At 44.6% G+C, this 19031-nt stretch overlaps 3 protein-coding genes across 7 annotated transcripts; all 3 read left to right on the forward strand.

Annotated features, from left to right (window-relative positions):
• The first annotated feature begins 676 nt into the window (after window positions 1–676).
• LOC142950694 (uncharacterized) lies at window positions 677–5497 on the forward strand. 5 transcript variants are annotated; one of them, XM_076092258.1, is made up of 6 exons: window positions 677–898; window positions 1252–1386; window positions 1417–1455; window positions 2302–2835; window positions 2997–3122; window positions 3233–5497. In XM_076092258.1, the coding sequence occupies exons 2-6, from the start codon at window positions 1296–1298 to the stop codon at window positions 4489–4491; spliced, it is 2049 nt and encodes a 682-aa protein (XP_075948373.1). In that variant the 5' UTR covers window positions 677–898; window positions 1252–1295; the 3' UTR covers window positions 4492–5497. The 5 variants fall into 5 exon arrangements, with proteins under 5 accessions (XP_075948373.1, XP_075948369.1, XP_075948371.1 ...); XM_076092254.1 differs by having other exon boundaries at window positions 1252–1455; XM_076092256.1 differs by having other exon boundaries at window positions 1252–1455; window positions 3236–5497.
• Window positions 5498–6358: 861 nt separating this feature from the next.
• fga (fibrinogen alpha chain) lies at window positions 6359–14425 on the forward strand. The gene is made up of 8 exons (XM_076092232.1): window positions 6359–6710; window positions 7534–7638; window positions 8098–8281; window positions 8529–8674; window positions 9267–9365; window positions 9960–10115; window positions 11330–11921; window positions 13387–14425. The coding sequence occupies exons 1-8, from the start codon at window positions 6654–6656 to the stop codon at window positions 14085–14087; spliced, it is 2040 nt and encodes a 679-aa protein (XP_075948347.1). The 5' UTR covers window positions 6359–6653; the 3' UTR covers window positions 14088–14425.
• A 1360-nt stretch (window positions 14426–15785) lies between these two features.
• LOC142950586 (fibrinogen alpha chain) lies at window positions 15786–17978 on the forward strand. Its single transcript, XM_076092149.1, has 4 exons — window positions 15786–15860; window positions 16491–16656; window positions 16726–16871; window positions 17172–17978. Exons 1-4 carry the CDS (start codon window positions 15786–15788, stop codon window positions 17505–17507), a joined length of 723 nt encoding a protein of 240 aa, XP_075948264.1. The 3' UTR covers window positions 17508–17978.
• Window positions 17979–19031: the final 1053 nt, after the last annotated feature.

Consider the following 19031-nt stretch of genomic DNA (forward strand, 5'->3'; position numbering starts at 1 on the left):
TTCTCCAACATTGGTAACACTTGTGGACACTTAGATTCCATTGTTTTCCAATTTCTGTAAAATACGTTATCAAAGCAATTCAACATGCATATATTTTGTTATGATTGATGTCGTTGTAACTGTGTTGTTCTGCACTAAAGACATGTTGTAGTTCTCTCTACTTGTAGCCATGATGGCTCTGTTTCCATAGAGATGCAGGACTTTTATATATTGCAGTGAAAATGAAGGCCACAGGGTGTATAATGTGACAGGAGCAATAAACAAACACCGCCCTGAAACTGTGTGAATGAAACGCTGTAAAGAGAGAAACACTGATCACGTGGCTCCACCTAGTGGTGGATGTGTGGAACGACACAAAGAGAGCAGTACGTTTAATTACTGGTGTTTGGGTGAATAAAAGTATTTTCTTTGCTTGTCAATGCTCGTTCATGTTATTTTACTTGTTGTGCTACTTTATCCTTCTACTGCACAACATATCAGAGGCCAATGTAGTACTTTTTACTTCCTTCTTCTTCTCCTCCTCCTTCCGCGTATTGTGCTATTTTTGTCCTAACCGAGGTGCCGTTTCCCTGTAAACAAGCGACACGGCGATTGGCGCCAATTCTCTAAAACAACCCGCCTCCTCCTCCATTTTCTCTGCGCCCATTGGTTGACCAGACAGGTCCGTCACATAAACCCGGAAGAAAACAACCATGTCGGTAATTCACCGAGAGCTTCTCCTCTGCGTCTGTTTCGTACGTTTTGAACCGTTTTTTAATGTAATGATCTTTATGAACAGACAGTTTACTAACTAGAGAGTTAGTAGTGGACAGTTATTAAAGGTTCTATGAAGCGGAGGTTCGTCTGCAGCCGTTTAGCTCAAACATTAGCCCGGAAGTAGAGACTCTACGCCCGTTGGGTAAGTTGACAGGATGTTTCTCTCTTTGTGTTGTATAAACATATTACATATTATATATGTTGTAGTTTACTTTTCACCAAACGGTTAACAACTCGAACCGGAACAGAGTTAATCAGCTGAAGGTAGACAGACTCTTCCTCCTTCTTCTTCCTCCTCCTTCCTTCCTTCCTCTTCCTTCCTTCCTTCCTCTTCCTCCTCCTTCCTTCCTCTTCCTTAGCCCCAGTTTGAAGCTTGAATGTAATGCTAAGCTAAAGTTAGCCTCATAGACAGACGATGTTATATGAGGTCAGACATTCAATCAGCAGGTGGTGGAATGTAACTAAGTACATTTAAAGTTTTCTCCTGTCTCTCAGGCCGTCTGTAGATGAACCTGTGACCTCTGACCTCCGGTGAAGACATGGCGTCTCCCAGCAGCTCGTCTCTGCTCGGCTTCAAGCGTCTGTCTGTCCGTCTGGTGGACTGTCTGAAGACACCAGCTGACCCCAGACCTGCTGACCCCAGACCAGCTGACCCCAGACCTGCTGACCCCGGACCAGCTGTGAGGCCGGAGCCGGCAGGTGAGCGGAAACATGACGTCACACAGGAGTTCATTTACCTGTATGTAGTCAACAAACATCATCAGCCACCTGTTCACTGTCACATGGGGGGGGGGGTTTATCTCCTGCTCTCTGTTATCTGTATAAATATACTTTAGTTAACAACAGTACTCGTGTGTTTTAGTGCTGTTACTGGTGCTGAGATGCTGCTTTGCTTCACTAGACTTAACTATGATGTGTTTACTTCCACACTGTGTTCATTTAAACGTGTGATGATTCAAGATTCACTGAAGAATTATTTTATTCATGTTCACTGAGTCACTTTAAAGGAAACAGACACAGAGCTGAATGGATCCTCCGTACGTCAGACTCCTCCCTTCTCCTTCTCCTTCCTTCCTTCTCCTCCTCCCTTCTCCTTCTCCTTCCTTCCTTCTCCTCCTCCCTTCTCCTTCTCCTTCCTTCCTTCTCCTCCTCCCTTCTCCTTCTCCTTCCTTCCTTCTCCTCCTTCCTCCCTTGTCCTCCTCCTTCTTCTCCTCCTTCCTTCTCCTTATTCTCCTTTCTCCCTCCTTCATCCCTCCTTCTACTCCCTCCTTCATCCTTCGCCTCTTCCTCCCTTCTCCTTCTCTTCCTTCTCCTCCTCCTTCCTCCTCCTCTTCCTCCCTTCTCCTTCTTCTCCATTCTCCCTCCTTCATCCCTCCTCCTTTCTCCTCCTCTTCTTCCTTCCTCCCTCCATATGAAGCCGTCAGTAGAACTTTGTGTCACACTTTATATTTTCTTCCTTTGACATCATCTCTTGCATGTCGAGCTCTTTTTAAAACGTCCCCAGCGTATGAATTGTGCTTCGTGAATCCTCTTTCCTTCCCTCAGGCTCCTCAGTCGACTCCTCTGCCCTCGCTCTGAGGGGTCTCTCCCTCCGCCTGGTGGACTGCATGACACTTCCAGGACTCAGGCAGCTGGTCCACGGGGCAGCGGAGCAGAGTCACGTCGGCATCAAGGTGGAGGTCAAGGAGGAGGTGGTCGACTACTTTGAGAACCCGGAGCTGGGCCGGTACGCGGACTGGTGCAAAAGCGACACCGGAGCGCCGATCAACCTGTTTAAAGTGGAAGTGGAGGACTCTGAAGACCCCGGCTGGGGGGGAACCAGAACCAAAGGAACAGATGAACTGCAGCAGAGTCGCGTGGCCTCAGAGGAGACCCTGTTAGTGTTCCAGGAGGACGGCGGCGGCGGCGCCTCGGACCAGGTGGCGTGGCTCATACAGGACTACCAACTATCAGAGTCCCTCAGAGACGCCACGCTCGGGGATCCGGAGGAACGTCGGCGGGAAGCAGAATCACAAAACGTCTCCACACCGAAGGAACGGGAAGCTGAAGCTGTAGAAGCCTCCGAGCCGGGAGGTGGAGGTAAACGTTTCTAGTAGAAAATATTAACTTTACCAAGTTTAACTCTTCTCCGACCATCTAAAGATTAAAACACACATCCCGGCTCAGTGTTGTAGAAATGAGACATTTGAGCTTTGTGTTTCTTCCTTTTCCGTGTCTTGACTCGACCGATGATGACAAAGCAGCGGGGAGCAAACAGGAAGCTGCATCCGAACGCCGACGTCTCCCCTGTGAGGATTGTGGGAAATCCTTCGCAAAGAGGAGCAACCTCACCAGACACCGGTCGCACCACTGCGGCGCCAAAAGAGGTACGATGAGTCAGGCGGAGCAGGAGACGCATTCATGCAACGATCGCAGATCCACTGTTAAATTTAACTGTGTGTTCTTTTTCCTTTCTCGCGACCGATGACAAACAAAGCAGAGAAGAACCAGAAGGAAACAGCGTCCGAACGCCGACATCTCCCCTGCGAGGATTGTGGGAGATCCTTCTCGAAGAGGAGCCACCTCACCAGACACCAGCTGCACCACTGCGGCGCAGCGACATGTACAGCGAGCCCGCCAGAGTCGGAACAGGAGACGTATTCGTGCAACGAGTGCGGCCTGACTTTCCGCACTGAGCGGCACTTGCGGCTGCATGTGCGCCGCGAGCACCACGACGGTAGAGAAACATCCGAGGAGGCTCCGCGAGAGAGACGGCACGCCTGCGAGCAGTGCGACAAGAGCTTCTACTTGCTGCACACCCTCCGGCAGCACCTGCTCACCCACACGGGGGAGAGGTGTCACAGCTGCGAGGTTTGCGGGAAGCAGTTCGGGAGGGAGGGCACTCTGAAGCTGCACCAGCTCACCCACACGGGGGAGAAAGCGTTCACGTGCGAGCAGTGTGGCAAGAGCTGCGCCAGGAAGGGGGACCTCAAAATCCACATGCTCAGCCACTCCGAGGAGAGACCGCACGGATGCAGCCGCTGCGCCAAAAGCTTCAAGCACCTGGCCAAACTGAAGCAGCACGAGCGGGTTCACACGGGCGAGAAGCCGTACCAGTGCGAGCTGTGCCCGAAGCGCTTCAGGGTCCAGATGTCCCTGGCGGCGCACCTGTACACCCACTCGGGGGAGAAACCCTTCAAGTGCAACATGTGCCCCAAGGCCTTCAGCGGCAGGAACAACTTGAAGAAGCACAAGATGATACACACGGGAGAGAAACCGTACCGCTGCTCATACTGCGCCAAGGGCTGCCGGCTCCTGCAGCACCTGCTCGTCCACGAGCGCAGCCACACGGGCGAGAGGCCGTACACGTGCGACACCTGCGGGAAGGGTTACACCAACCACTCGGCGTTGAAAACGCACCGGTCCACGCACGAGGAGAAACCGCCGAGCCGGGACATCGCAGAGCCCGCGGTGCCGGCAGATCCCGAGACGCCGGAGAAACCGCACCGCTGCTCCCAGTGCAGAAAGTCCTTCACCCAGGCCGTGAGCCTGAAGAAACACTGGCTGATCCACTCGGGGGAGAAACCGTATGACTGTAAAGAGTGCGGGAAGCAGTTCAACGACAAGAGCAACCTCGCCAAACACGCGCGCATCCACACGGGCGAGAAGCCCTTTAAGTGTGAACACTGTCAGAAGGGCTTCAGGCTGCTGCAGCACCTCTCGAGCCACCGACTCACACACAACAAGAAACAGTAGAGACTGTGGATCTCTGGTTCTGGTTCCCCCTGTCCACGTGCCCTCGGGCTAGACATTCAACCTCTTGGTCTAAAATCTAAATATGAAGCCACTACCAACAACAAAACAAAATCCACCAACAAACGCCTCTAAAACTCAAACGTCCAGCATACACTTTGTTTTTTTTGTATATTGAGATATAACGTGTTGGTATTAGTGAGGTGGGGTGCCTGCGCAACAGCACCCAACCCAGCAACAGCCTGTTTGGGGGTTCAGGGTTTGTTTAGTCTTTTTATTCTTGTGTAGAATAAAGTGACTCAATCAGTGAACCTTAAATTGGTGAGCTTCAGGTGCTGAGAGGCAGATTGGTTTGTTTTGGACAGAGCCATGCTAGCTCATCTTCTCCAGTCTTCATGCTGAGCAAATGGATCCAAACAAACAACTAAAATAATCTGTATCTGTTAATATGGATCATCAATGAATTCATGTCTGTTTTCTCCTTTTATTATATATTTTTCAGTACAGATTGACTCAAAACAATCGGGAGAGTTTAACTTGTTTTACGTTTTAGAAATTATGAACAAAAAGATGTTAAAAAGATTATTTCATTAAGTCTTTAGAACTCTACACGAAATGAATAATTTAACACCCAGAAAACTCTTTTTAGTGTTAATAATGTCAAACATTAATTGAACACATTCATGTCATCTACCTGCTGCTGATTGACAAATGATGGAATATATATTTATGAAAATTATTCACATCTCTCTCCTCTCCGTGTTCACTTCCTGTAGTTCAGTCAGAGTGTCTCCTCCTTGTGGTCACATGACTTGGTCTCAGATGAATCAATCATGACGTCATAGTTTCACACTTTAATGTTTTTACACAATCTGGTTAAAGTGAACTCTTTATTAGAGGAGAGATTTATGATGAGAACATGAAGAATAAAATGTTTTGATGAAATATCACAATTTCTGACGTTTTCTAGTTTTTGTGATTGTTTAAATAAAACATGCTTTTCAATCAATCTTTTGGTTTCAGTGATTCTTTGTTTGATTATTGCTTTTATAATGTTATGAATCATTTGTACTAACAGCAATAGTTTCCAAACTTTCTCCTTCAGGGACACATTTTATAGATATTTCACATTATCTTCAACTCATAACTCATGAACTCTACAATCAACACAAACAGTGAACACAACAGCTGCAGGAAGTTTGTGTCAAACGAGCGATTTGGATGAATTTTCATCAGATTATTTCCTGTTATTTTTATGACCTTTTAATACAATTCTCTGCTTTCTTACAATCAAACTTTATTAATCGGCTTCTTTCATTGACACTCGTCCGTTCTTCTATCAGCTGTTTGGTCCTTTTAACTGCGTATTCTCTGAAGCAGGACTGTACCTGTACCTGTGTATCTGTGTATCTGTGTACCTGTACCTGTGTACCTGTACCTGTGTATCTGTGTACCTGTACCTGTGTACCTGTACCTGTGTACCTGTACCTGTGTATCTGTGTACCTGTACCTGTGTACCTGTACCTGTGTACCTGTACCTGTGTATCTGTGTATCTGTGTACCTGTACCTGTGTACCTGTGTACCTGTACCTGTGTATCTGTTTGGCCCTCTGCACGGTGGAGCTTTAACAGCGTTGGGGCCACCAGGTGGCGCTGCTGCTGCATTCTGCTCAGCGGTCTCCAGCTCCTCACAGTCGAGCTCCACATCTCCTCAGGATGTGCAGGGATGTAGTGAAGACTTTGATCTTAACGTTTGAGCAGAATAACGTCGTGACCGTGATGAGAATGTGAGATATAACTTAATATTCCAGCTTTAATCACCATGTTTCTTCTTGTGTGAAGTTTCTGTCCTTACGACCCACAGGTCATGTCACAGCAGCACACTCATCAGAATGCTTCGTAAACAAGTGAAGTAAAACGTCTGGTGTTTGTCGTCAGTGGCTCCTGATTGTTTTGTCACCGTTTGCTTTGAGGAAACATCAGATGCCAGTAAATGCTGCAGTGAGTGAGCTGTGTTTGAGGACACACAGTACAAATAAAACCGCCTCCGCGTCGACTTTGACCTGATGAGTCACAGTTGGTCAGATTGAACTCAGCAGGCTTCATAATGAGGCGACGGCGACGGCGGAGGAACATTCATCAGCCGGAGAACGACGAGAACGAAGATGCAGAGACTCAACCTCCTCGTGTGTGTCGGTGCGATATGTGCGGCTTCATCTCTGGTGAGTAACGTTTAAATACATCGAAACATTTTATGAATTACTCTCAGAAATCTGACGTCTCGTTGAAAAATGGGCTTTTTATTTCTTTATGATTTAAACTTTAATATTATGACCTGCTTTGTGTCACTTGATTTAATCGTTCAGCTGTTTTTAATAAATAAATTACTCGATAAATGAATTAATATGCCTTTAAATGTACCAGAAATACTATTGAAAATATAAATAATACATAATATATAATAATATACATAATATATGTACGTAAGTATAGTAGTTTTAAAATGAAAGCTCAGATGATTAAATCATTTTATTTGTCTCATAATTTAATTTATTAGTATATAAACGACCTGGTTCTTACTGTACATCATACTGTACATTATAGATGCAATTAAATTCTATTTTTATAAATATATTAATATATAACGTTGGTAACTTTGCACTCGTCAACTCAACATAAGTCTAAATATAATAGTGTTTAACTTATATTTATACACACACAACGCTGCATTTACCAGCAAGTAGGTTCATTTACGATGATCACGATGTTCATATACTGAGTCACAGCAGGTCAAATATATATAAATATATATTAATTCACTGTTATTACTCTCAAGAACCTGCTGGTATTGAACCATTATGATTTAATGTGTTATTCGCTAGATTTAAATAAATGTGAAAAAGCCCCAAAACCATAAATTAATTCATACTTATGATCCGTTTCTTTTGCTCACGGTGCTCCGACACTAAACTGAACTAAATTGGAGAAGAATCCTGAAATCAAAGTCTGTGTTGTGTTGGTCTCTGTTGGCCTGTTGGTCTCCAGGCCACCATGCTGGACCCCAGAGGAGCCCGACCGGTGGAGCAGGGCACCAGATCGGATAAATGTGCCCCTGAGAAGGAGTGGCCTTTCTGCACAGACGACCAATGGGTGAGCAGCTCCATCACAGCCCAAAATACTCATTAGAATATTCTTCAAAGCTTTACCTGAAGCTGCAGATGTCTTATCTTATTTTATTCTCATGCTTTCAGTGACTCAAAGGGATTTATTTACTTGACGTATGAAGTACTTTGCAAATAAATATTCATATTTTACAGAGAGATGTTTCTTGTGAACGTCCGGTTTGAACACGTTTCTATAGCTTTTTATCACAAAATATTATATTTAATATACTTATTATTTCTATTCTCTCTTTCCATTTCCTTCTTTTTTAGTTTCAGATATTATAAACATATTTGTGTCATTCACCTTTAATGTTGGGTTGGTTCCTTTTAGAAGCTCTGTGGGTTTTATTTCTTTCATCCCTCCTGATATTTTCTCCTCTCGTTCGTTGTACTTTATTTTATGCATCAATAACGGACTAAGCGTCTCCCCCCCCCCCCCAATCAGGGCGCCAAGTGTCCGTCGGGCTGCAGGATCCAGGGTCTGTTGGATCGGTTCGACCACAACTCTCTGAGGAAGATCGAGAAGATCCGCAGCCTCCTGGAGCAGAACAAGGCCAAGCACCGCTCCACCGACCAGGTGACCAAACAGACCTACGACTCCCTGAAGGACAAACTCACCATCGACGCCGGTCAGTCTTCTTCTTCTTATCCGAGCGTAGAAACCTTCCATCTCCTCCTTTGAGTTGACGGTCGTTAATTAACCCTCTGAACCCCAAAAATGGGAAAAAAAACGCCCTGAAACTGCTCCGGGGTTCAGAAGGTTTACCGGGGGGGAAATGAACATTATGTTGAATATACAGGGAGGCTTCTGACTAAAATCTATATTACATGTGATGTTAATATCAAGTGCTCTGTCTGCATATCTTTGTCCTCCAGGGAACGATAACAACTACTACAACCTGGCCCAGACTCTGCGTCAGAGAATCACAGACATGAAGATCAAGATCGACCGACAGCTGAGGATCCTGGGATCCCTGAAGGACCGGATCAAAGACCAGGTGGTGGAGATGCAGAGGCTGGAGGTACGGAGACACGGCAGGGACAAAACACACACGTTTACACTCAGCTGACACTGTAGTAACTTAGATTTACGGCTTTTAGGTTATTTTACCTCAGAACGTCATTGCACCTCAAACATTTAAGAGTTAAATCGTTTGTTATCTGATGTTTTTATGATTCTTGTAACTGTTTTTAATTCCTGTTTATTGTGTTCGTTCTGTTTTGCTGATTGTGTTTGTGTGGTTTGAAAAGTGAAGACAGTGAAGTGTTCGTGCTTGTTTTCTTTTATTGATAAATTAAATATACCGGATCATTTATAGTCCATTATTTACTGACCATAGTTGATCAGTTGAACACAACAAAGCTAGTTAGCTTCAGCAGGAGATGAGCTGTAGCTGTAGTTTTTAGTTTTAGCTTCAGCTAACGTTAGCAGCAGCTATCTCACCAGCAGAGAGTGCAGCTGCTGCAAGTAAAGAAAAGGCTCATTTCTCCTCAAACATACATTTCTCTGGCAGAATATGTGTTTATACAGTGAATCAAACGTTATTTAACGTGTGAACAAACCCGTTAACCAAACAGGAAGCATGAACTCCAACTCCCTGTCTCCTCCGTCAGGTGGATATCGACATTAAGCTCCGTTCCTGCAAAGGATCCTGTCAAAGCTACACCAAGTACGAGGTGGACCACGAGAGCTACGAGGCACTGAAGAAACAGGTGAGAACACACACACACACACACACAACCACACACACACACACACACACAACCACACACACACACACACAACCACACACACACACACACAACCACACACACACACACACAACCACACACACACACACACACACAACCACACACACACACACACACACACACACACACACACACACAACCACACACAACCACACACACACACGCACACACACACACACACACACACACACACACACACACACAACCACACACACAACATTACCTGAAGTTCGACTCGACGAACCACGTTTAACAAATTAAGAAAGTGATAATTCAATTTCACTGCACAATTTTGAAATTAAAAACTTAAGTGAGACAATTTTATGCAAAAAACATCTGGCAAAGGTAAATTAAAAGATGTGGTAAAGGTTTATTCTATAGCTTTTTAAAAAGTCAGAATCTATACTTGTGTTTTATCCACTTATTTTCTTATAAGTTGTGTGTTTTGAGAGTCGCTTCGTCAGGTTTCTCCCACTCGCAGATGGATTTTTCACCCACTTTTAATAAATCTTGACCCAAAAATCATGTTCTCGCACTTTCTCTCCCCGTCTCCAGGTCAACCAGCTGGACTCCCAGTCGGCCCAGAACATCGAGACCGTGGGGACGCTGTACGTGATGAAGAGCAGGCCGCTGAAGGCCACCGTTGTGAACAACCTCCAGAAGTCCAAGGACGTGGACGGCGGACAGCAGAGAGACAACATGTTCTCCGATGTGAGGGTCTCTTTGTGTAATGTCATGAAAAACTCATCTTTCCTTTCCCACGTTAGCTCTCACTACGTGATACCTGCCGTGAATTATGGGTAATAGCTTTCGCTGAATAGACGTCTGCAAGAGTTAGCGGGAATGCAGCGTCTTCCCTTTTCCTTTTTGAGATCTTTTGGGACATAAATGAACTCAAGCTGTTGCACCTTAAGCTTGATAATGTGCGGTCGACCACCGAGGGAAGGGAGGGCGATCTCTGTCATCTCATTCGGCTCATTGTTTCTGTTGCTATCGACCAAAGTGATCATGAAGGGAGGCGCCTTTTTATTCAGACGGGTGGAACAGAAGAACTGTCTCAAAGTCCCACATCACCTAACTAGTACCGTCTGTTACTGCTATCTGAAGCCACTTCTCCAGGTCTTCCTCCCATCATCACTTAAGATACGACCATAGACTGTATTTAAGAAGTGGACGTAGTCATTGTGATGTCATTCATTGGTTTGTGGACGGTTGTTTTGAAGCCTCTAGTTCGGCGATTTCGCTGTCGCCATGTTGTTTCTTTTGCAACCAGTGAACAGGAAGTGACCATATCTGGACTGAGGAGGAGTGACATAGAGACGCCGTATACGTCTCTGGTAGAGACCTGTCAATCACCGTGTAGCCCCGCCCTAAAGCATCCCCTGCTTTATGGTCTGTTTGACTCTAAATGGACCATAATGTACTAAATGAACATCATGCTGTATTGAAGAAGACTTGAAACAATGTTTACTGAGGTAATAAATCAAGAGAGAAGAAGAGTCATTTTCTCATAGACTTCTATACAACCAGAGGAGTCGCCCCCTGGTGGACACTAGAGAGAATGCAGCTTTAAGACCGTTCCACATCGGCTTCACTCGGCAGAACCGGAGGTTGCCACCTGGATATGACGGGTTGTGTTCCAGCCTGGTCTCCTCAGAATCCCATAAACTTGCATCAAAACTGCTGGAAATGTGTTTTGTCGTGGATTATGTTGACCGTTGACTTATCACAAAAAGGTTTTGAATGAGTTCGTGGAACTCTGCATGGGATCTTGAATGCGTCCAAAAATCACAGGGTTTTGTTAGTTTTTTTACCCAGGAGACAAAGTACTCACAGAAATATAACATGGATATCAACACTTCTCCTTATTGACATCATTTGAATAAAAACACACGCGTGCTTAAGTTCTTCTTCTTATTTCTCAGGTGCAGATGGTCGAGTTGATGCTCGAGCAGGAGGGCTCCATCTCATCCCCGGCAACCATCTCCAAGGTCTCAGGTACTTCGTACACTCAGTCTACACCCTCATCGGGGTCTTCTTCATCCTCCTCCTCCTCCTCATCTTCATCCATCACCGAGCTCGGGGGCGATTTCTTTGACATGAGCGGCGGCCTCGGCCAGCCCAGCACAAGCCACGTGTCCACCAAAACCATCACCTGCACCAGGAGCATCAGGAAGACCATCGTCCACACGAAGGACGGGCCGGTGGAGAAGACAGAGGAGGTGATGGAGGGAGGCCCTGAGTGCCAAGCCATGACGGACAGCACCAAGGGAGGGATGGGCTCTTTGTTCCCTAGCTTAACATCATCCTCCTCCTCCTCCTCCTCTTCTTCTTCTTCTTTGACCAAGACCGTCCACAGCGGCGGCACCAAGGGAAGCCACTTAGATCTGGAGAATCCATTTGGCGATGACCTCGGCTTTTTCGGGGCGGCCAATGCCGACGATGACCTCCCCGATTTCCACGCCCGGAGTGTGAAGAGCACGCGTATCGAGCGGCACGCCGATTATGTAGGAAAAGGTACCGAAACATCCGACCTGCAGTGAAAATCTTCACGGCCCAGAACGGCACACTCAGCTAGGCGGCGTGCGTTAGCATCAGCTAGCTAGCCTTATGTACCAAAAAACAGGAAGTGAACACAGTAATTGCCATTGTTTGTCGCTAGAGCTTAAAGATTTTTACAATCAGTGTTGTTAGTTGAGGTATTTTGGGTCATTGAGTAGAAAAAAAGACAATTATGAACTTTAATGCTGCGTTCACACAAAACGAATTTCCGAGTTACTCGCAGGAGTTCGATCGCGGCATCATTTGTGTTTATTTGCGTCATTCGCCAGAATCGCGCCGTAGACGTTCCATCCATCACGGTTGAAATAACCACTATTTCTGCTTTTTACATGTTGTGGAAGTCCAGATATCCAGGAAGCTAAACGTCGTCTTGTCTGGGTTCACAACATCATCCGGAGGCGCTCTGTAAATTTGATCGAGTTGTATTCATTTTAATTTACATGGCACACGTCGGCTGGTTTACTACAGCTGTATGAACCCAAAATCAACAGATTTAGCTGTGATTTAATTGCAATAAACAAATAAAAGTGATGCCAAAATAACTACATAAAGATGCCGATTTGTAAAAAGTCTAAATTCATGCTTTGTTAGTTCTCTCCGCAAGACGACAAGCAAATACGTTTTAAAATACTTGTTTTCTGAATGGAGCTCGGCCTGATCGGTGCTAGGCTATGCTAACATTGTAGCAGCTCCATCAACACTCAAAATAAAAAATGATATAATAAGATATATAAATAAGTTTTGTCCGGTCTCTGTAGTAATATTAGGTATCATAAAGATCTGGGTGAACACCTACGGCGACATTTTTTTTCTTCCATTTCTGATTAAACAACGCCAAGACGTGATGACAGGAGGAGAATCTCAATGCTGATTGGCTTTAACGAATGAGGCGGATTTTTTTGCGTATTCGCCTCAATTACACCGCCCGCCGCGATTTCGCGTCCATTCGCTGCTATTCGCGTCTTTCCATTGATTTGTATCGTATTGTCTCGTAGCGCGTAACGTTTTCGTCGTGTTTGGTGTGAACACAGCATGAGCACTGTTTCTGCTTTGTAACGAGACAAACATTTTAAATACTCTGGAGAGGAATTCTCAGTCCAGGTGATATTTCAAATGCAGACGTAATAATAGTACATTTAAATTGTTTCTGCTCGTTACCGTAGCCACACACGAGGTCACAAGCTAAGCGATGGAAAGTAGCCATTAGCCTTTTGAGATTTTTCTACATTGATCTTTGACGTTTCATAAATTTAACATTTAAGACCAAATTTGCCAAACAGAATTTCACTCGCACCAAGAGTCATCAAACAACAAAGGGTTTCCCTGGAAAGTTAGCGCTTTTATCACTGCAGTAGCATTTCAGCATAGCCACTCCCACGCTAACTAGTAGTCCGCGGTGTGCCCCCCTCTCTGTCCGCAGATTGTGTCGAGGCCCACCAGAACCACCTGAAAGGGGAAGCGAACGGCCTGTTTAAGATCAAACCCGGCGGCACGGACTCCACACAGGTAGTGGAGGTTTACTGCCAGCAGGAGGGGCTAATGGGCGGGTGGTTGTTAGTCCAGCAAAGAGAGAGCGGCGCGCTCGGCTTCAACCGCTCCTGGGCCGAGTACCGCGACGGCTTCGGCTCGGTCGACGCCGGGGGCAAGGGGGAGTTCTGGCTGGGCAACCAGAACCTCCACCTGTTGACGAATCAGGGCGAGAGCATGCTGAGGGTAGAGGTGGAGGATTGGGAAGGGGGCGTGGCCGGCGCCGAGTACACAATCAGGGTCGGCCCGGAGGAGGAGGGGTACCCGCTGCACGTGTCCGGGTACACCGGGGATGCCGGTGACGCCCTGGCGATGCCCAACTCCAACATTGCGTCCCACACGGGTATGAAATTCAGCACCTTCGACAGAGACAACGACAAGTGGGAGGAGAGTTGTGCGGAGATTTACGGGGGCGGGTGGTGGTACAACAACTGCCAGTCGGCCAACCTGAACGGGATTTATTATAGAGGCACGTACGAGCCGGAGAAAAACATGCCGTACGAGGTCGAAAACGGAGTCGTGTGGGTGACGTATAAACCGGCCAATTACAGCCTGAAAACTGTCAGGATGTTTATCCGACCGGCTGCTTTTTAATAGGACATGCAGAAAGTATGATCCAGTCACATAAAATATACACTTTCCTGTATTTAAACCCAAAGAAACAACAAGACACAAAGAAACAAGAGCCTGAAAACAAAAAAACATCAAAGTTGCTTCCAGACCTTCAGACTGTCGATCTGTTGGTAAATCATTCTGAGATTTCAGAACTCAAACAGCGTCGGTGTGTCGCCATGTGTGTGTGTTTGTTGTGTAAATGTCACTGACCTGTTTATCTCACCAGTGTTCTTGGAACGAGACCTGAAGTTGCCAAACTTGTGTACGGAGCAACGACTGAACTTTGCTCACTCAATAAAGATTCAATGTTCACTTCAGCCGCTGTGGTTTGTGCCGTTCTTTACGTCCAAATAACACATTTACTAAAAGATAAACACCAGATCATTGAGTTATTTATGTTGGAAATGTTTGTATTAAAAGTGAAATGTGTTATTACAAAGTAAAAGAAACATTAAAATACAAAACATATTAGAAAGGTTACCTTCCTACAAGTGACTATAGAATCAATCATATTTAATGTAAAGTGACTGTAAAAATGATTCACACTATTTAAAGTTTTCGATGTTTTATACATACGAAAAATAATGTTGCGTTTATGAACATCAGAAAAAGACTCTTTAATATCAACATAAAAACTTCTTTATTGTGAAAAACTTGACATCTGGTGACATATAAATACATTTAAATTTGACATATTCAGCCATTTATTTTGTCAGAATTACCACCATGTCTGCAGCAAAGCAGAGAATCAAATACAAACTTACTTTATACTTATTATTTATGACAGAAATGAGGACGTTTCTCATTTATTTTGGACGGTTTAATAATGTTTGAATTTCACTGTGACTGAAGTCTTCCTGTCAATAGAATCATAATATAAATTCTTATAAATGAGTTTCATGCATCATGTTTATCATAAAACTATATTTTTGAAAAGATAATTTTATATTCAGCAGCACACATTTGTCCCAACATGGAAAACAAAGTTTGTTATTGCAACCAGTTTATATTATGTCACATTTTCACACATTTATTTGACGAGTTTGAGATATATTTGGAATAAACAACGACATTGATTCATCTTTAGTTTGTCGTCTGGTTGAATGTTTTAGTTGTGTTATAACCTGTTGACGCTCTATTCATGTTTCCTGTTTAAATACTCGTGTCCAGTGCAAAACTCTGATTACATACAGCAGCATTTCACTTTATATTACTTTTTATTGTATATTTAGCTTAAATGCACATTATTAAACAAAACAAACGACTTGCTACGCAGAGGACCAGGAGCCCTGAGGGTCCGGGGTTAATCCAGCCTGGTTCTAAGGCAGTCTGAGAGTTCCTTTCTAAACATCACGAGTAGATGAAGGATTCATCCCATGTTGACGAGAACAAATCATTAAAAGCAGTTTAGAGAGGCGGATGTAAGAGAACGTTTGTCAAATCAAAGTATTTTAGGTGTTTGTGTGACATCAGAGAATCTTGTTAGAAATGCAACAAATCGTCGTGTTTTTAAGCAATAAATCCTCAACATGAGACCTTTGTCCTCTGAAACACTCACCCTCTATCTCTGCAACGCCGCTGTTTGATCTGGAGCTCAGTTTAAAGTGGACTGACCTCAGTTCTGTTTGTTTGCTCGTTTGTCTGCAGTTTGTTCGAGGCTGAAGCAGCAGAATCAAGATGGCCGACAGCCGTCCGGTCACAGCCAGACGCACAGGAAGCGACGCTGTCGAGCGACGGCGGATGTTCCTCTGTGTTCGGACGACGACTGGATGAGAAACATGCAAAACACTCTTTACTTACAGAACTTTAAACTCCACTGATGACGCCGTTCAATCAGCTGATAGATTCCAAAATGGGTGAAAAAACACTCTCAGATACACGAGTTACTACTGCTGCTACTACTACTACTACTACTACTACTACTACTACTACTACTGAAGAACTAGAGTAATACTCCAGTACTACTACTACTACTACTACTGAAGAACTAGAGTAATACTACAGTACTACTACTACTACTACTGAAGAACTAGAGTAATACTACAGTAATACTGCTTAGCCACATAAACCTAAAGATGATGGTATGTCAGTGTTGTGTTAGCATCTTTTGCTACCCTCTAAAAACCTGTAAATGCAGCTTTCAGAAGATTAGAAGTGAACTCAACTGTTGGATTCAGTACCGCTCGATACTTTCAGAGCGATGGCAGCGCTTTGCTGGGCTCTTCAGTTGGATCATTTTTAAACTCTAGCGTACTCTTGCTAGTTTCTCAACATTACCAATCCTAGCATTAGTGTCGCCCGTCTGAAGCATCAGAATGGTGGCGGTAACCACTGAGGACGCCCACCCACACACTAGTAAACCCTTGTGCTCCTCTCCGGAAGGTTTCTAAATGCCCCTCTGGCTGCAGACTGCAGGGTTTGATCTCGCAGACGGAGAGCAAGGTGGAGAGGAGACTGAGGAAGGTGTGTAAGACGGCAAAGATGTACGAAGACGCGGCTGAGACGCACATCTACAGCCACAACCGGAGAGTCATCGTCAACAGACACAGTAAGACTGACTTGTTATGTATTCTGGACTAAAGCAATGCTGGCTGATGAACACAGTATTCGTCTCCAGTGTCAGAGCTGAAGCTGGTGGAACACTCTGAAGGATTGGCGAGGAACCTCACGTCCCGACGGAGACGGTCGTCCCGGCTGTCGCTGCAACTCCAGGAGCTGAGCGCCAGCGTCCAGAAACAAATGGAGGACATGTATCGAACAGAGGTGAGACCAGACGAGAGGTCGTGTGCCCCTCAGCTCTACGCAGCGTTTTAGCATCTTTCAGCTTTTTGTTTTGGTGTATAGGCAGCGTTACTGCTCCGGTAGTGTGTACGTGTAGTGTTTGTGTCAGTGTTGTGTTTACATCTTGTGCTACCATCTGAAATATCTGTTGATGCAGCTTTAAGTGAATGAAATCAAACTTATTGTGATATCACATGAACTCATATCCTGTGTTATAATAACAGAAGTCTGACCTTAGCCCTACAGGGGATTCATAATATGAGTGTTGTTGTACGTCTCCAGGTGGACATTGACTTGAAGCTGCGAGCCTGCTACGGGTCCTGCCGGTTGGTGTTACCGTTCAGCGTCGATCACCTCGGCTATCAGACGCTTCGGGCCGACGTGGAGCAGGTGGACGAGACTCTCAGCCGGAGGAGGAAGGCCGCTCCGCCTCCCAAAGACATCCCACGCATGAAGCTGCAGCCTGTCGACGTCGGCCCGGCTCCGCCCCCAGAGTACAGGACCATCCCGGCGGTCCGGAGAGAACTGTTGACCCAGTTTGAGGACATCGGACAGAACCGGGTCGTTGTGGAGGAGCTGCTGGAGGATCTCCACCCTGCAGAGCTGAGGCAGGTCTGACGGCTCACGTGGAAGTAAAGAATGTGTTTCTTTTAAAGGTCCATTCCAATAAACACAATGACTGTTTCTAGTTCTGTTTGTTCACAGCACCACGCTCCCTTTAACGTGCACACTCTCTGTTACTGTCACCACCTTCAACTTGTTCTGTCGTGTTTTAAAGTTGGTCGTCAGCCAAAGATTTACTTGATTTAAAATGTTTTACCTGAAACATCTCAAACAGGTTTTACCCTCATTTTTAAATGAAATATTAACATATATATACTTCTAGTATTTCATATATTTGTATTACTGTTGATATACATTATACTGTAACATGTGTTATATACATACTATACTGTGTTATTGTTATTATCACATATTACTATAATATATTACTATATTACTATAATGCCTTAGTGTATTCTGTACCGCTATACCATGTAAAGATGTATAATGTTAACCACATCATATACAATATTATATTTCTGTTTTGAACACCAAGTATCATGACTTAATCACAGTACACATTATTCTGGTGTACACTGTTTACATAAATACTAGTTTTGTATATCTTTTATTTTTACGTCTCTATTTACCTATTTCTCATTTCTGTGTGTGTGATTCTGTAAAGCTCCTCTGGGGTCAATAAAGCTTTATTTTATCTTATACGGTCTTATCTTATCATATCTGACATTATCTTATCCTATCCTAAATCATATTAAATCATCTTTAGTTATCGTATCTGTTCAATAACTACACTTTTCTCTCTTATATTATTTATATCCACAGAAACATTTAACACGCTGAACAGTCATTTCTGTTTGTACTGAACTCACTGCATGTTTTTTTATTTGTTTTTTTATTTGTATTTTTATTTGTATTTTTATGGATCATTTTGACAGGCTGGAGCTTCAGCAGGGATGTAAAAATGACAAAACGGTGACCGTGGCTCACTGGGCTAAGAGGGTTGTCTGGTAACCGCAAGGTTGACGGTTCGATCCTTGACTGGGACGTGTCAGGTGTCATAGTGTCCCTGAGCAAGACACTGAACCTAGCAGCCCACTGCTCCCTATATACAGGGATGTGTCAAATGCAGAGACAAATCCCCCTTAATGGGGATATAATAAATAAAATAAATACATTTTCTTTTCTACGGTCCCTAAAGTGCAGTGAAAAACCAAAGGAGCAGACAGAAAGTACGTTCCTCAACGTGTTTATTGAGTAGTGGAGGACAGCAACTCGTCCTAGTCGTGCACACTGAAGACGACACACATTCACTCACAACCAGGTTCTCTTTTCTCTGACGTCAAACAGTTTCTCATTTCCCTTTCTTCTGAAGTTCAACGCTGCATCACTTTGTGAAAACAGTTGTGTGTAAATGTGCGTGTCCATCAACACAAAGGTTACAGCTGAAATAAAGGACACACATGAATATTAGTCGAACGCTACAAAGAGTTTTGAAGCTTTTCGAGTGGCTCTAGTTTGGCCCCCATTTACTTTGGTGTCTTTTATTTTGGCGGTTTCCTGTATGTGTTATGTGTGCTC

This window comes from Anarhichas minor, unplaced genomic scaffold, assembly GCF_050575085.1.
Source record: "Anarhichas minor isolate MPS153535 unplaced genomic scaffold, ASM5057508v1 ptg000016l, whole genome shotgun sequence".
In the NCBI taxonomy this organism is placed as follows: domain Eukaryota; kingdom Metazoa; phylum Chordata; class Actinopteri; order Perciformes; family Anarhichadidae; genus Anarhichas; species Anarhichas minor.

Coding starts and splice junctions, on each gene's coding strand:
- LOC142950694 (XM_076092254.1), top strand. CDS start 1,296: ATGGCGTCTCCCAGCAGCTCGTCTCTGCTCGGCTTCAAGCGTCTGTCT. Junction 2,836..2,996: donor CTCCGAGCCGGGAGGTGGAG/GTAAACGTTTCT, acceptor ATGATGACAAAG/CAGCGGGGAGCAAACAGGAA. Junction 3,123..3,232: donor CCACTGCGGCGCCAAAAGAG/GTACGATGAGTC, acceptor TGACAAACAAAG/CAGAGAAGAACCAGAAGGAA.
- fga (XM_076092232.1), top strand. CDS start 6,654: ATGCAGAGACTCAACCTCCTCGTGTGTGTCGGTGCGATATGTGCGGCT. Junction 7,639..8,097: donor TCTGCACAGACGACCAATGG/GTGAGCAGCTCC, acceptor CCCCCCAATCAG/GGCGCCAAGTGTCCGTCGGG. Junction 8,282..8,528: donor CAAACTCACCATCGACGCCG/GTCAGTCTTCTT, acceptor TTTGTCCTCCAG/GGAACGATAACAACTACTAC.
- LOC142950586 (XM_076092149.1), top strand. CDS start 15,786: ATGGCCGACAGCCGTCCGGTCACAGCCAGACGCACAGGAAGCGACGCT. Junction 15,861..16,490: donor GACGGCGGATGTTCCTCTGT/GTTCGGACGACG, acceptor CCTCTCCGGAAG/GTTTCTAAATGCCCCTCTGG. Junction 16,872..17,171: donor AGGACATGTATCGAACAGAG/GTGAGACCAGAC, acceptor GTACGTCTCCAG/GTGGACATTGACTTGAAGCT.